The sequence below is a fragment of the Thalassophryne amazonica genome, chromosome 22, assembly GCF_902500255.1.
Source record: "Thalassophryne amazonica chromosome 22, fThaAma1.1, whole genome shotgun sequence".
Classification (NCBI taxonomy): domain Eukaryota; kingdom Metazoa; phylum Chordata; class Actinopteri; order Batrachoidiformes; family Batrachoididae; genus Thalassophryne; species Thalassophryne amazonica.
The window spans coordinates 13049111-13064312 of NC_047124.1; the positions used below are offsets into that span (position 1 = coordinate 13049111).

Genomic DNA, 15202 nt, shown 5'->3' on the forward strand with positions numbered 1-15202 from the left:
CTACCTATTCATCTACATCTGGAGACAAGAAGGATATAACTCAAAGGATTGCTGATCATGGAAAAGTAGAACTGAGAACATTTAAATACACAGACCACAATGTACTGGACTTGGAGCACGATATAGACCCGGACAATAATTTCTTCTCAAATATCAATGACAGTTGTTGCTATTATACAGATGAACAGTTTAATCGGATCATTAAAACGGATAACAAATTATCAATAATCCATTTCAACAGCAGAAGTCTATATGCAAACTTTAACAACATTAAAGAATATTTAAGTCAGTTTAAAAAAATATTTAACATAATTGCTATATCAGAAACATGGATCAATGAAGATAAAGGAATGGATTTTGAACTGGATGGATATGAATTTAATTGTGTAAACAGAAAAAATAAGAGTGGAGGAGGAGTGGCTGTGTATGTGGATAAGAACATGGATTATAAAATAGTAGACAATATGACAACTGTGATTGATAACTTATTAGAATGTATAACTATTGAAATATGTGAAGAAAAAAGCAAAAATGTATTAGTCAGCTGTATATATAGAGCACCAGGATCTAGTATTGAAACATTCACTGACTGTATGGGAAAAATGTTCTCAAAAACTAATCAAAAAACTGTGTTCATTTGTGGTGACTTAAATATTGATCTGCTCAATCCAAATAAGCATAAAATAACAGATGAATTTATCAGTATAATGTACAGTATGAGTTTATATCCAAAAATCACCAGGCCAAGCAGAATTACATCCCATAGTGCCACCTTAATTGATAATATATTCAGCAATGATATTGAGAATAACACTGAGTGGATTATTAATCAATGACATTAGTGATCATCTACCAGTTTTCATCGTTTATAATAGAAACCATCGGCGGAATCAGCCAGAGGAGAAAATAAAATACAGGCGAGTGCGGACAGAGGAAAACATGAACACACTAAAGAAGGATTTACAGGAGCAAAACTGGGAAAAGGTATACAGTGAAAGTGATGTTGATAGTGCATATGAAACTTTTTTACAAATATTTACATCATTATATGATAAAAATTGTCCAATTAAACAAGACTACAGAAAACAAAAAATCCAAGCTCGACCATGGATGACGAAAGGGTTACGAAATGCATGTAATAAGAAAAATACACTGTATAGAGAATTCATAAAACTAAAGACTAAAGAGGCAGAAAATAGATATAAGAAATACAAAAATAGATTAACTAATATTATACGGGTATGTAGGAAGGAATATTATAGTAACATATTATATAATAACAAAAACAATATTAAAGGAATATGGGATATATTAAATAGCATTATCAAAAATGGTAATAAAAACAGAGTTACCCTCAGTATTTCATTGATAATAATGTCAAGAAGGAAAATAAGGATGAGGTAGTCAACGGTTTTTAATAATTTTTTTGTAAATATTGGACCAAGCTTGGCAGAAAAAATTCCCGATTCCCAATCTGAGGATTGGGATAATAATCTTATAGAAAGAAATCCCTGTTCAATGTTCCTCACAGCAGTGGATGGAAATGAAATTATAGACATTGTGAATAATTGTAAATATAAAACATCTACCGATTTAAATGAAATTGATATGGTGGTGGTAAAACAGGTCATTGAATGGATTGTAGAACCATTAACATACATCTGTAACTTATCATTTCAAACCGGTAAATTTCCCAATCAAATGAAAATAGCTAAGGTTGTGCCGCTGTATAAGACTGGGGATAGACACCACTTCACAAATTATAGACCTGTTTCTTTGCTTCCACAATTTTCCAAATTATTAGAAAAGTTATTCAATAATAGATTAGACAAATTCATAAATAAACATAAATTACTTACTGATAGTCAATATGGATTCAGAGCACATAGTTCAACATCACTTGCATTAATAGAATCAGTTGAGGAGATTACAAACGCCATAGACCACAAATTACATTCAGTTGGAATATTTATAGACCTTAAAAAGGCTTTTGATACAATTAATCATGACATATTAATCAATAAACTTGAACAGTATGGGATTAGGGGGTTGGTGTTGCACTGGGTGAGAAGCTACTTAAGTAACAGAAAACAGTTTGTGAAGTTGGGGGAATATACATCATCATGCATGGACAATGCTTGTGGCGTCCCACAGGGGTCAGTATTGGGTCCAAAACTGTTTCTAATTTATATAAATGATATTGTCAATGTTTCCAAAATATTAAAATTAGTATTATTTGCAGATGACACAAGCATTTTTTGTTCAGGGGGGGATTTGCAGGAGTTACTGAGGAGGATCAGTATAGAAATGGGAAAATTGAAAATATGGTTTGACAGAAACAAATTATCATTAAACTTAAGTAAAACAAAATACATGTTATTTGGCTATTGTAATACAGACCTGGTTCAGTTACAAGTCGAGGGGGTAGATATTGAAAGGGTACATGAAAATAAGTTTCTGGGGGTGATAATAGATGATAAGATAAACTGGAAGACTCATATAAAACATATACAAAGTAAACTGTCAAGAAGCATTTCAGTTCTAAACAAAGCGAAACATATTCTGGACCACAACTCACTCCGCATTCTTTACTGCTCACTGGTTTTACCATATTTACAGTACTGTGCAGAGGTATGGGGTAATACTTATAAAGGTACAACACAATCACTATCAGTAATGCAGAAAAGAGCTATAAGAATTATTCATAATACTGGCTATAGAGATCATACAAATCCACTATTTTTACAATCCAAATTCTTAAAATTCACAGACTTGGTTCATTTTCAAACAGTACAAATTGTGTATAAAGCAATAAACAATTTACTTCCAGCAAATATTAAAAATATGTTTTTTAACAGATCAGGGGATTACAGTCTGAGGGGGAAATTTAATTTCAAGCATCAGTGGGCACGAACAACATTAAAAGGTTTCTGTATTTCTGTCTGTGGGGTGAGGATGTGGAACAGATTGGGAGTGGGGCTCAAGCAATGTCCAAGCATGAACCAGTTCAAACAGCGGTACAAAAATATGGTTTTTTCTGGGTATAGGGAGGAAGAAGGGTAATGAGGGTTAGGGTGTTTTTGTTTTTTGCTTCGGCTTGTAAATATATAGTATTTTGTATGTAAGTAGGTATGTGTAGGTGTATATTTATGTTTGTGTATATATATGTATATGTGTATGTATGTTGATGTGTGTGTGTATGTATATATATATGTGTATGTGTATGTATATGTATATATATATATATATATTGATATCGGTTTAGGTGTGTAGGAATCTATGTGTATATGTGGCAAAGGGTATTACTGGTTGTGGGGAAGAAGGGGTAGGGATAAATAAGCTGATGCTTCACCCTACCCCTTTTCGGACATGTTGGGTACACAGTAGGAACTTTTTTGTTGTTGTCTTTACTGATCTATCTTGTAATTGTTGTTGTATCAAATGTTCGAAATAAACAGTTTTCATTCATTCATTCAAGAAGTCGGCATGAGGAGTTTATTCGGACATTCCATTGTTAACGGTCATTTTGTAATGAAAGAACGTGCGGGCAGAGTCGCATGTCGGGCTGGACCCGACCGCGGGGGGTCGCGACAGGAAAAACACCTCCGTTGGAAATCTTAACGGGCAAGTTGGAACATGCCCAAGCTGTTAAACAATTTCTCAGTTACTCACTTGTTGAAAGCCATTAAAAGCCGCCTGAATTCTACAAATGGTTTTCAACACGGAGGTGTTTTTCCTGTCGCGGCGCACACAGATTTGCCGAGTCGTCACGGAAACGACTCGGCGAATTTGCGCGTACGTCTTTCATTAAAAAAATGTCCTTAAACAGTGGAATGTCCGCATAAATTCCTCATGCCGGCCTCTTCTGAATCTTCTCTGTTCTCTCACGATGTCCTGGGTGAATTAAGCCTTAAATTAGGATGTTTTCAGCTCGAAACAGGCCGATGACAGCGCCTGGAAGCGCTGCAGGACGTCCCGCTCCGTGGGAAGTCCTTACACCGACAGAAACACCCCATAATCTCTCATCAGCCGTTAAACTTTTCACAGAAAACCATCTTAATTTCTCGAATAGTGTCCACTCGGATATTCCTCACAGGTCCAGAAAAAATTTTGATAAAGCAACGCGCGCCGTCTCGAGCAGCGTGTGAAACAAAGGAATTCAGCCGAGAGGGCGGGACCACATCTCACTCAAGGCCTGCCCACAGGGAAATGACGTCACCGACACGCGTGAAAAAACTCACGCATGCGCACGAGGGTTCAAGCATGATTGGTGTAATCGCATGTCATTCAAATCCATATAGTTAAAAAAATAAATAAAAGGGTCGGTTTATTATCTAAGAGACCTGGTATATCTCTTTCAGTGAAATAAAGTACCTGTACCCTAACTACCGGCCAACCCATGAGTGGGTAAAGAGGTTGCGTGTTTGCAAGACAGATGTGACTTTCCAAGCTAGCTAAGGTTAAGAAGCTACATAACCTGGGTTCAGGTAATTGATTATTAACGCTTGTTTTTGGAGGCTGGGTGGGGGTTCTAGCAATGGGTGGCTTGGATGTGGGGATTAAAATCTATGACCAGCATACTGTTAGCCATAAACCATGGCATTATCGGTGTAGCCAACATTACCTAGCTGTTGATACCTGCTAATTATTGCTAATAGTGTTAATATACACGTTGAAGAATGCAAAAATTTCACTCGCAGATATTTGCATCAATCTGTTCAGAAAGGAGTTAGCAGTGACTTTAAACTGATGAGTTATATTAAAATCCATCTTCCGCACAATTGTCAGGAACAAACAAGCTTACTACAGTATACAGACCAAAGTAGTTTTTTGTATCAGACTGTATACATGTTTATTTCTGCAGTAAAGTTGGACATGTTCCCTGGGGATTGACTCACTTCAGGAGGCCGCCTCAAGTGCACGTTTGAGAAACTAGAGGTTTCAGCACTTGTGTGTCGGCATAATTTTTCAGCACCAGAGATTGCAACTTGTATGTAGTGCAGCTTCACTCCCTCTCAGCACGAGTGTGCATTTTGTGTAATACTGTGTACTTTTCTTCTAATTATTACTGATATCGACAGAAGTTACTCATTTCTTTCCTGTTTCCCTTTTGTATCGGTGCTAATTACTGTATATCTGATTTGCAACGGCATTTATGGAAGGATACACCAGTTGGATTTCTTCAAACAGTGCCCGCTCATGTGAAGCAGTTTTATGTGCTGCAGCTTCACTCCCCCTCACCGTGAGTGTGCATTTTGTGGGAAATGCTTTGTACATTTATTCTGTAATTATTGTTGGTCATTCACCCTGCGATGCTCAACTCTCTTGATGTTCGGCTGTTAAGGCTTTTATGCTTGTGAAATGTTATGTGGAAGTCTCGAACTGTGGGGTAGTGATTCTTCTCTTTATAATAATAATAATAATAATAATAATAATAGTTCGGGACTTGGCTGAGGATAGGAAGTGTTGGATGAGCTGCTTAGTCTGCTGTCACCACGGCCCGGAGCTATATAAGCGGCAGAAAAACAATATTATATGTGCAGAAATGATTTCTTTCTTTCTTGCTTCCCGTTTGTTGGTACTGCTTACTGTACAGTACAGTATATCTCCTGATTTACAATGTTGTCTATGGGAGAATTAATGAGATTTATTCAAATGGCACCAGCTCATGTGATGCACTTTATTGCGTGCTCCAACTTTGCTTCCTCTCGGCATTATGTTCTGGGAAACGATGAGATTTAGCTGTTTAAACTTCTTATCAGTATTTGCAAACGTTTCCTTGTTGCTCTTTATTGATATGACTTACTGTATATCTCATGATCTACAGTGTCAAATATTAGATCAAGTAACACTGGAAGTTTCTTCTGGTACTTTTTACTTTATTGCCTTTTATACAGTGTCTAGATAGTAGTTCTACTATATGAGGTTGGTTCCAGTTTATGATGACATGGCTCTATTTTAGAGGTTATACTGTAACTTATCAGATTATGGATTTTTAAATATTTGTAGATATTCTGTATTTTTATTTTTTATTTTTTGCCTGAATACAATAATTTTGTCACTTCTATTTATGTATTGTTTTGACAGAAATCCATGTTGTTGTAGTTATTTATTTTGACATTACTTAACCAATCTGAACACATTGCTGGTTTCTGTCTCACTTGTGTGTCTTTCTGCTGTCAGCTCACATGCTGAGTGATGTGCTGGACAAAGTCATAAAGATAACTGTTGCTAAGTTGTCTTGTATCTATTTAAAACACCAATTTGAATTCTATAAAACCTCAACAACCTACAACAAAGGGTAGACTTGGCATACACTTGAATTGTTTTATTGTTGAACAACATTAAACCACAGTGAATAGTATGGTTTTTTTTATGCTCATTATAGCCCAGGAATATTAAGTCAAATCTGATTCAAACCCGGAACCAATTTATAACAAGCTGAGGCCCAAGCTGAGGGATTCTTGGGGACTTTTAGTATGTTATTCCTGACAGTTTTCTGAACATTTCCTGAAATTTTCAGCTTGTTATGTAGAGAAAGGAGAAGCAGCAAACTTTTTAAAGTAATGGATTTACAGTAGAAATATGTGATGGGCGTTCATTGGTGTTAAGTGGATTATTGCATCTGTTTTTCTACTTGTTAGATGCAGAGGTTGATGTCATGATATCATACAATTTAAAATGTGAACCTGTCAGGAAAAAAAAAAATATGTTGGCATTGATAAAGAGGAATTATGTTTGGGGCATATGATTCTGATGGAATGAAATATTGGAACTGGTTCTTTATTCTCAGTTATCGTCTCCACTAGTAATGCAGCAAACCGTATATGTGTTTATCAGAATGCATGTAGGAAACACTTTTTTCCTCTCCATTTTTACCAACAAATCAAAACCTGTGTTCTGAAATCTCTGGATCACTTCTCAGTATTTGTGTGTTTACAGTTATATTGATCTGTCACTGGATGAACTGTGTGCTTAATGGCTTATATAACCTGGAGAGTTTCCTTTGTTTTCTGATGTGGTCTCTGCCCTGGAATGAGGGTGAAATGGAAACCGGGGCAAAGAGTGGCTTCACTGGGTTATAGGTTCCTGTCTCCATCCTGCAGAGCTCCTTCTTTCCTTCTTTGACTGTCACAGTCTCACTCGGATTTAGAAATCGGAGGAGTCCAGCTCTCACTGAATGGGTTTGGGGTTGGGTAGGATGCTAACAGCTCACATACCAGCTGAGTCTCCTCTTTTGCAGATATAGGGAACACAAAGTGAGATAATTGAGAATCTGATTGGGGGATGTTGGGAAGCAGAGCTTTAATTTGGAAGTGTTCCCTGGAAAAGGTAGAAGCTGGTTTGGGTGAAGGCTGCAGCAACGATGATGCTGTAGATTGTTGGGCAGCAACCGTGATCCAGGGTTTAGTCACTCTGGTCTGCTTGTATTTCATGGCCCTAAAGACATAAAGGACTCTGCTGTTTCCAAAGCCAACCTTGTTCTTTGCAGTTCTCCTCCAAGTGAGCTTAAAATAACATTAACTGTAAACTTACATGGTCTTGATCACAATATCTGTACAATTCTTGCCACAGATTTTATCTGTACAGTTATTGCCACAGATTTATTCAATGAGATTTAAAGCTACAATATGTAGGATTTAGGGTGTGTTAGCACAAATGAATATAGCATTTCTAACCATCTGCTCATTAGTGTGTAATTGTTTCTGCACCCACTATTCCATCGAGGAATCAATCAAGAGACACTCAGAGGATTTCCACGACCAACTGATGAATTACTGGCAACATCAAATCAATGCTTTAATATAAGACTGGAGTAAGCTCTTCATATCTACGTGGGAGTGGGCCCTCTCATGGAGGCCACCATGTTGCATTGCAGTGTTGTTACAGTAGCCCAGAAGGAACATACTTATTCAGCCTTTTGCAGTTGGCAGGGTGGCAGGAAGACTGCACACTATAGCTTTAAAGAAGTCTGGGAAAGACTCACTGTCTGCACAATGGGCTGCACTCACTGGTTCACCCGACTGTTAGTGACACCTCCAGTTGTGATAGACATGAGCTGAAAAAGGGACAATTGGCTCTTGGTAATAAATTCCATGAAAGCATGGAGTTGCATCAGGAAGGGCACCCGGCGTAAAACTTGTGCCAGTTCAACATGCAGATCCACCTTGGATTTGCTGTGGCGACCCCAAATGCGAAACAAGGGAGCAGCCGAAGGGACTTACTTACATGGAGCATAGTGTGTGCTTTCAAAGGGAAAATTTGGAACAGCTCTTCTTTTGCGCTTATCCCTCCAAAATCCATTCCAATGAAAATGTGCAACTGCGCCACATTCACCACACCATTCAACTTATTGAGCTGGAGAGAAAAAGTTGCCAACCATTCCCTCATATCGCCCTCAAATAATATTTCGAGATACACGCTTAACACGCTGGCCATCCTTGAAAGGCTTCTTCTGCTTTGCAAGAACTGGACTAATATAATAAGTTCCTGTTGGTGCTGCCCTTGGTGTTAGGGCTGGTAAATCGTCATGGTGAGTTACAGCCTTGATGTTGTCGTAGGTGTTGGATCCAGAACTGGAAGTAGCAGATCACGCGTTTCCCCCAGCATCTGTACAACCGTCTGCACTCAAGATCCAGGTAAGAATCCTGCTCTACTATGTTTAACAAACCGTACTGTAACCAGCGTAGCCAATATCCATAGCTACCAGTTAAAAATGATCATGTGCGTGGGTGACTTTGATGTCCTCGGCTGTCTTATTTATGAGCCTGTTCCAGTAGAGATGACCACACAAATGATATTTCTTAGTAGTTGACAAAGTTTCCTGTTATTAATAGGAATTAAAAACAAGCAGCACAACATCCATGCTGAATGCAAATGATTTCTGAAGTTGTCCAGACTCTGGTCAGGTTCCTTTAACGCCCTCTCCTTATTTTGATGCATTCAGGCTAAACTTGACAGTTGTGCATTTCAGGATAAGGAGATCCGTGCAGTTTTCCTGTGGCTGTTCGCGCAGCTCTTCCAGGGCTATCGCTGGTGTTTGCACATCATCCGCATCCACCCGGAGCCTGTGATCCGCTTCCATAAGGTACAAGCATGCCCTCAGATAACCCAGCAAATCTGTTCTGTAAGAGGAGTTTCACAATGTCAGATTAATCCAAACGTGTGTTTCCATAGGCTGCCTTCCTGGGTCAGAGGGCATTGGCGGAAGACGACTTCCTCATGAAGGTTTTGGACGGTATGGCCTTTGCCGGCTTTGTATCGGAGAGAGGGCCTCCCTATCGGAGTACAGACCTATTTGATGATGTACGTCCATCTGCGCGGTGTGCAACACAAGACTTATCTACATACACGTCAAATGTTCTTTCAAGTTACTAAAAAAATGTCTTAAATTGGTCTTATAGTATAGTTTAAAAAGCACAAACAGAAAATGGGGCACTGTGCATTTTGTAACTACATTTACATTTTGATGTCAGAAAAATGTGACCCGATTTTGAACATTTTAACTTTTTTTTTTTTTTTTTTTTTTTTTTTTTTTTAATTTTGTGATATTTTATTTATTTATTTATTTTATTTTATTTTATATCGATCATAATGTGCAGAAGCAACAGTAAATCATTGCGTCTACTCAGATGGGGCAGGGTGGGCACTAGCTTCAGGTGCCAAACACACTTGTGGCTTCCATGATGAGAAAACTGGTTGGTTTAGCGTCGTCATAGAGTTGAGACTGGTTGAAGGTAGTGATTACAAGTCTCGTTTTACAGTCTTCAAAAACCAAATGCTGTGCCTCTGGGAGTTTTACTCCCCCCCCGCCAACTCCTGTCCTCACTACCATCACAGAAACCAGTATTAACAATCACAGCAACAGGTTTATTTATCATAAGACAGACAGAAAGCCGATTATGAAATAACCAACACTTGTGATTTTTTATTTTAAAGTATGAATACCTTTAATTCACCAAATAAATTGACAAAACGTCAGGTAAGACCCCCCCATGTGATCTAAGACATTGCCTCAGTAAGTGTGTCATGACGTCTTGTTGTTGTACTTTATGTTTCTGCAAGTTTCTGCAAAGAAGAGCCGATTTGTTTTTTTTTGTTTTTTATATCACTCATTTTATTTATTTCTACATGTATGGGTTAGGAGGCAGGTTTACAATTTTTATTTTTATTTTTTTTTTAAATCTCTAGTGTCCCTACAGCTTGGCAGCGCTCTCTTCTTCTTCTTCATTACTGCAGCCGAGAGCGAACACTCATTGTTCTTTGTGTTTCCATAGCTGGTAGCCAATCAGGTGGAGCGGATACGACAAGAGGAGGCGTGTCCACACAAAGTCATGAACCATGTGAAGGAGCTAGCTGAACAACTCTTTAAAAACGTACGTTGTCTGAGGAAATTACTGACAGATACTGTAATTCTTCATCGACTATCAGTTACATACGCTGGTCTTACTAAGTTACTTCCTTGGCTTTCCTTATCTAACTAACTTCTCATTTTTCTTCAAACTCAAATGTTATTTCCTTTCTTTATCCTCACCTTTTCCTGCCTCCCCTCCAGGAGAATCCCTACCCAGCTGTGGCGATGCACAAAATCCAGCGGCCAAGTAAATCCCAAAGCACTGCAGAGAATCAGTCACTCTTCCCCCTGCTGGATGAGGTCACGGTGCAGCTTTTCATTGACCATGCTGCCGCCAAGCTCAAGACCGCACCTCCTGTGGTCAAAGCAGAGCTCAAGGCCATGGTGACGTCTGGGCCCCCACTGGGTGAGCTGAGTTTGGACTCAATAATGGCCTGTCACCAGTTTTTCTCAATTTTTGTTTAAGTTTGATGAGATGTGCTTAGTGTTCCAGTGCTGAGTGTCTTCTCTCTTCTTTGTCTCTATAGGAGACATCGTGGACAGGAACTGCAACGTGATGGCAAATAGCGCTCGGAGGCTGGAGGTGGTTAGAAACTGCATCACGTACATCTTTGAGAACAAGATGTTGGAAGCAAAGAAGGTACGATTGGTGTATTGTGACAAGAGACGAGGAAGGTTTTGTTGATTATCAATGTTAAAGGTTTTCCGAATGTGCCCCAATTTCTTGGTTTAGAGCAAACTGCCTGTTAGTTAAAATAAATGCTGTTACAAATTGCGTTATTATCGTCAGTAACTGTAACTAGCTAATTACTGTTTCCCTTGTTACAACTCTGTTATCGTTACTGACAATAAAATGTGGCAAACTACTATAATTAAGCCCATTGAAGCCGTTTTCATCTCTCAGCCGCAGCTGAGCTTCAAAGTTGTCAAATGGTAAATGGACTGCATTTATATAGCGCTTTTCCATCTGCATCAGACGCTTAAAGCGCTTTACAATAATGCCTGACATTCACCCCGATGTGAGGGTGCTGCCATACAAGGCGCTCAGTACACACCGAGAGCAACTAGAGGATTAAAGACCTTGCCCAAGGGCTCTTAGTGATTTTCCAGTCAGGAGGGGATTTGAACCGAGGATCTTCTGGTCTCAAGCCCAAAGCCTTAAACACTAGACCATAACCACCCCTCCCTTGTTGTTGTTTTTTTCCTCTTTGGTGAGGGGGGAGGGAAGGGCGGGACAACCGCATAAGTGATGGTGATTGGCTAAGGAAGAGTAAAATTTCATGCTCAGCCATCCAGAAGCAGAGGTGGGCGAAGTTCACGCACAAATACAAACACGCATTTGCACAGAACAACCACCAAGACACACACATGCATCATTTGCCCTTTTAAGCCAGAACTACAGACATTATTTTCCCCTCAATGACACAAAAGGCAAGAATCTACATGTGAATGAGCATAATTTAGTTTTAGATTTATTTGATGGGTTGTGGCCTGTTGAGGTACAATAAATATCAAAAGTTCTAAAATATCTATTATTTTTGATTGTTCTACTATTATAAACATAGTAATGATAATATGTACAATAATATGTTAAATTTGATGGGTGTCTTGGCTTAACGTTGTCCCACATCAACTTTAAAATAGTGTAGATTGGTGTACAATGTTTATTGTTAATAATCTTTCTATTAAATGTCCATTTAACACATTACATATATTTAATATTCAGTTTTATTATAAATAATTGAACATACAGTTCAATTTCAAGTTAATTCTGGATGAGGGGGGATCCATATTCATTGACACTTTTGAACTTTTTTTTTTAAAAAGTAACACAATAGTTCCTTAAATGCATCTTGGCTGGTATAAATAGCAGTTTGCCTAAAACCTGGAAATTTGATAAACTTTGATAAACTTTCACCCTGAGATTACAAAAAAGCTCTCAAAAAACGCTGTTCTTTGGAATGTCTCATTTGTTTTAATTTTTGTTCATGCAAATTAGATTTTGTGACATGATTGTGCTCCTCTTTGACCTGTTGTGGCTCCTCTGTCCAGCTGATGCCGGCAGTACTACGGGCACTGAAGGGTCGGGCGGCCCGGGTTTGTTTGACCCAGGAGCTCAATCAGCACGTCCTACAGAACCGAGCCGTGCTGGACGACCAGCAGTTTGACTACGTTGTCCGCATGATGAACTGCACTTTACAGGTAAGCCTGGGAATAAATGAACACCTCACATACAAAAACCTTTCATTTTAGAGGTACTTTATTTCAAATTCATGGACCCAAACACCGACCTGGCGTGTAAAGATCAACAGTTTCTGTTCCAGCATAAACAGACTATTTGGCTGATAGCACAGCATTGTAGTACTGGAGGACACAATTTTTGCATATGTAAAATATACAGGAGTAGTTTTAAACCAGTGCAGACACACTCTGATTATATGCTTCTGTTTTTGTGTTCAGGACTGCTCACATATGGACGAACATGGTATCGCAGCTGCACTTCTTCCGTTAGTCACAGCATTCTGCAGAGTAAGTTCTTCAAATTTAAATTGGCTCTTTGGCGGCTTTTCTTTAATATTGTGTGTGGCTGAGCTGCTCTGATCACACTTGAGTTTCTAAATCCACTGATGCTCACACCGACTTATGTGTCTGACAGAAACTTGGTGCAGGAATCACTCAGTTTGCATACAGCTGCGTCCAAGAGCACACGGTCTGGACCAACATGCAGTTTTGGGAGTCCATGTTCTACAGCGACGTTCAGAACCACATCAAGGCTTTGTACCTGGAGACAACAGACCCTGTGAGCATTTTTGCATTCTAAAGTACTTTAGAAATGTGAATCTGTGGATAGAGGTAGGAGGTAGCTGCATGTTGATGTTCTGCAGAGATGAAACCGGATGCTATGTTCATATAAATACGGTCTTTTTTGATTCTTTGATGAACATATAAATTCTGCTTTTATTCTTACATAATTCATAATACCGGCACAATTTTGTATATTAAGCGGTGTCATCTTTGCACCAATTTCAGTCATTCTGAATGATTTGGTTTCAGGAGCAGCAGGACGGCACAGGCAGCAGGCAGGAAATCGGCGCCCTGGAGCTGGCATCCGAGCAGAGCCGGCTGTGGCCCACGCTTAGCAAGGAAATGCAGACAGAGTGCGTGCAGAAGGAGGAGAGCACCGTGTTCAGCCAGGCCATTCACTACGCCAACAGGATGAGCTACCTGCTGCTGCCGCTGGACACCAGCAAGAACCGCCTGCTTCGTAGCGCCGGCCTTGGTGACGTGGAGAGCGTCAGCAACAGCTACGTCACCAACAGGTGAGAGCACCTGGTCTCCTCTATATAGCATTAAAGGACAAAACAAAGTGCCCCCCCCCCCCCATATACTGTAAAGTGTACAGATTTTGAAAACGTGGTTTCATAGCAGCACTGAAGCCTTGTTTCTGGCGTAGCATTGCAGGCAGCATGGCAGAGAGCTACGACACAGAGAGCGGCTTTGAAGATGCCGAGAGTTCAGACGTGGCCAACTCAGTGGTGCGCTTCATCAATCGCTTTGTAGACAAAGTGTGTAATGAGAGCGGCGTGACCAACGAGCACCTTAAGGCCCTGCACACCATGATACCAGGTACAGAGGTCTTCCCAAGCATCTGTCCCGACTCTGTAACAAAGCCGGTTCCATCTTCTGTCATAATATTTCTGTTGTTGTGTTTGTTTCCCTGCAGATATTGTCCAGATGCACATCGAGACGCTGGACGCAGTCCACAGGGAGAGTAAGAGACTGCCGCCGATCCAAAAGGTAACCAATTCCTATTTTTACGTCCCGCTGGACAAAGGCCTTGCAGAACCCCAGCCAGCCCCACCCAACCCCCCTCTCCACCAATTACTATCGCTCAAGCACACAGTGTATTGACAGGTACGTCTGTCCAGCTGAGACAGAACCATGTGATTTACAGCACGCCTCAGCAGTGCATGCTGGGTAATTACTCTCACCTTTTGCTTCGTGAGACCTGCTGGAGCTCAGACTGGCTGCCAAACTTCCTTGAGACCGGAGTGCCTTCAGTCTGAAGGGTGGCGTTATTCCTACCAATAGTTGTGTGTGGTGTGTTGGAGAGGGACGTGGCTAAGCTGAGCTGACACATTTGCTCGTTTCACGGCTGACTCCTAATAAAACTAGAATAACTTGGTCCGAAAACATTGTTAATGCAAAGTTATTAACTTAAATTTTGGATGGGTGACAAAGAAACTCACAATTCTAGCTTGGCTTGCTAGCATGTAGCTGGTTAAAAACAAATAAACAAGCTTAACTCAAATTAACTTGTTTATTGTTTGCATTTGTCATTATTTTTCTTTAGGGCTGACACGTTCAAGGGTCTCTTCAGTTAGTCAAAGTGTGACTGCAGCTGGTCTCAGGGTCAGACGTTGACCTGCCAAAGTGGCTTCACATCCATTTATCTTGCTGTCTGCAATATAGTCTCAGTCCAGCTCCCAGCACTTCATATCAAAGACTGAAAACTTTCCAAAAACCTGAGGTCATCCAGCCGATAACTTCTGCATGCTTGTGAACGCATGATGTTCAGATGACTGGTGTGTTTAAACGTTTGTGGTTGTTTGATCTTCTAGTGTTACTAGATGTAGCTGCAAGGCTGCACAGTTGTTTAATTATATAACAATTAAACACATTTTATGATGCTGATTGTTGCTGTCACGGGTGAAATCAGCATGAATAATGCTGACTATTATTATTATGAGCTTGTTCTTAACAAACTAACTGTATAATTGTGCAGCCATGTTATCAATTCCCAGAAATATCGGAGTGTTTAAGAAGCACACAGGCAATCCTCAGCCA

At 39.7% G+C, this 15202-nt stretch overlaps 1 protein-coding gene across 7 annotated transcripts in view; it reads left to right on the forward strand.

Annotated features, from left to right (window-relative positions):
- sbf1 (SET binding factor 1) overlaps positions 1–15202 on the forward strand; it is an 82887-nt gene that overhangs the window by 54286 nt on the left and 13399 nt on the right. For 5 of the 7 annotated variants that reach the window (XM_034163321.1, XM_034163325.1, XM_034163323.1 and 2 more), the window contains 12 exons: positions 8562–8639; positions 8975–9088; positions 9178–9306; positions 10278–10376; positions 10556–10760; positions 10882–10994; positions 12407–12556; positions 12815–12883; positions 13011–13154; positions 13409–13674; positions 13809–13981; positions 14079–14152. In XM_034163321.1, the coding sequence (XP_034019212.1) occupies positions 8562–8639; positions 8975–9088; positions 9178–9306; positions 10278–10376; positions 10556–10760; positions 10882–10994; positions 12407–12556; positions 12815–12883; positions 13011–13154; positions 13409–13674; positions 13809–13981; positions 14079–14152 (1614 nt within the window). The remainder of the gene's footprint in view (positions 1–8561; positions 8640–8974; positions 9089–9177; positions 9307–10277; positions 10377–10555; positions 10761–10881; positions 10995–12406; positions 12557–12814; positions 12884–13010; positions 13155–13408; positions 13675–13808; positions 13982–14078; positions 14153–15202) is intronic. The other 2 variants (XM_034163322.1, XM_034163328.1) reach the window with 1 other exon arrangement.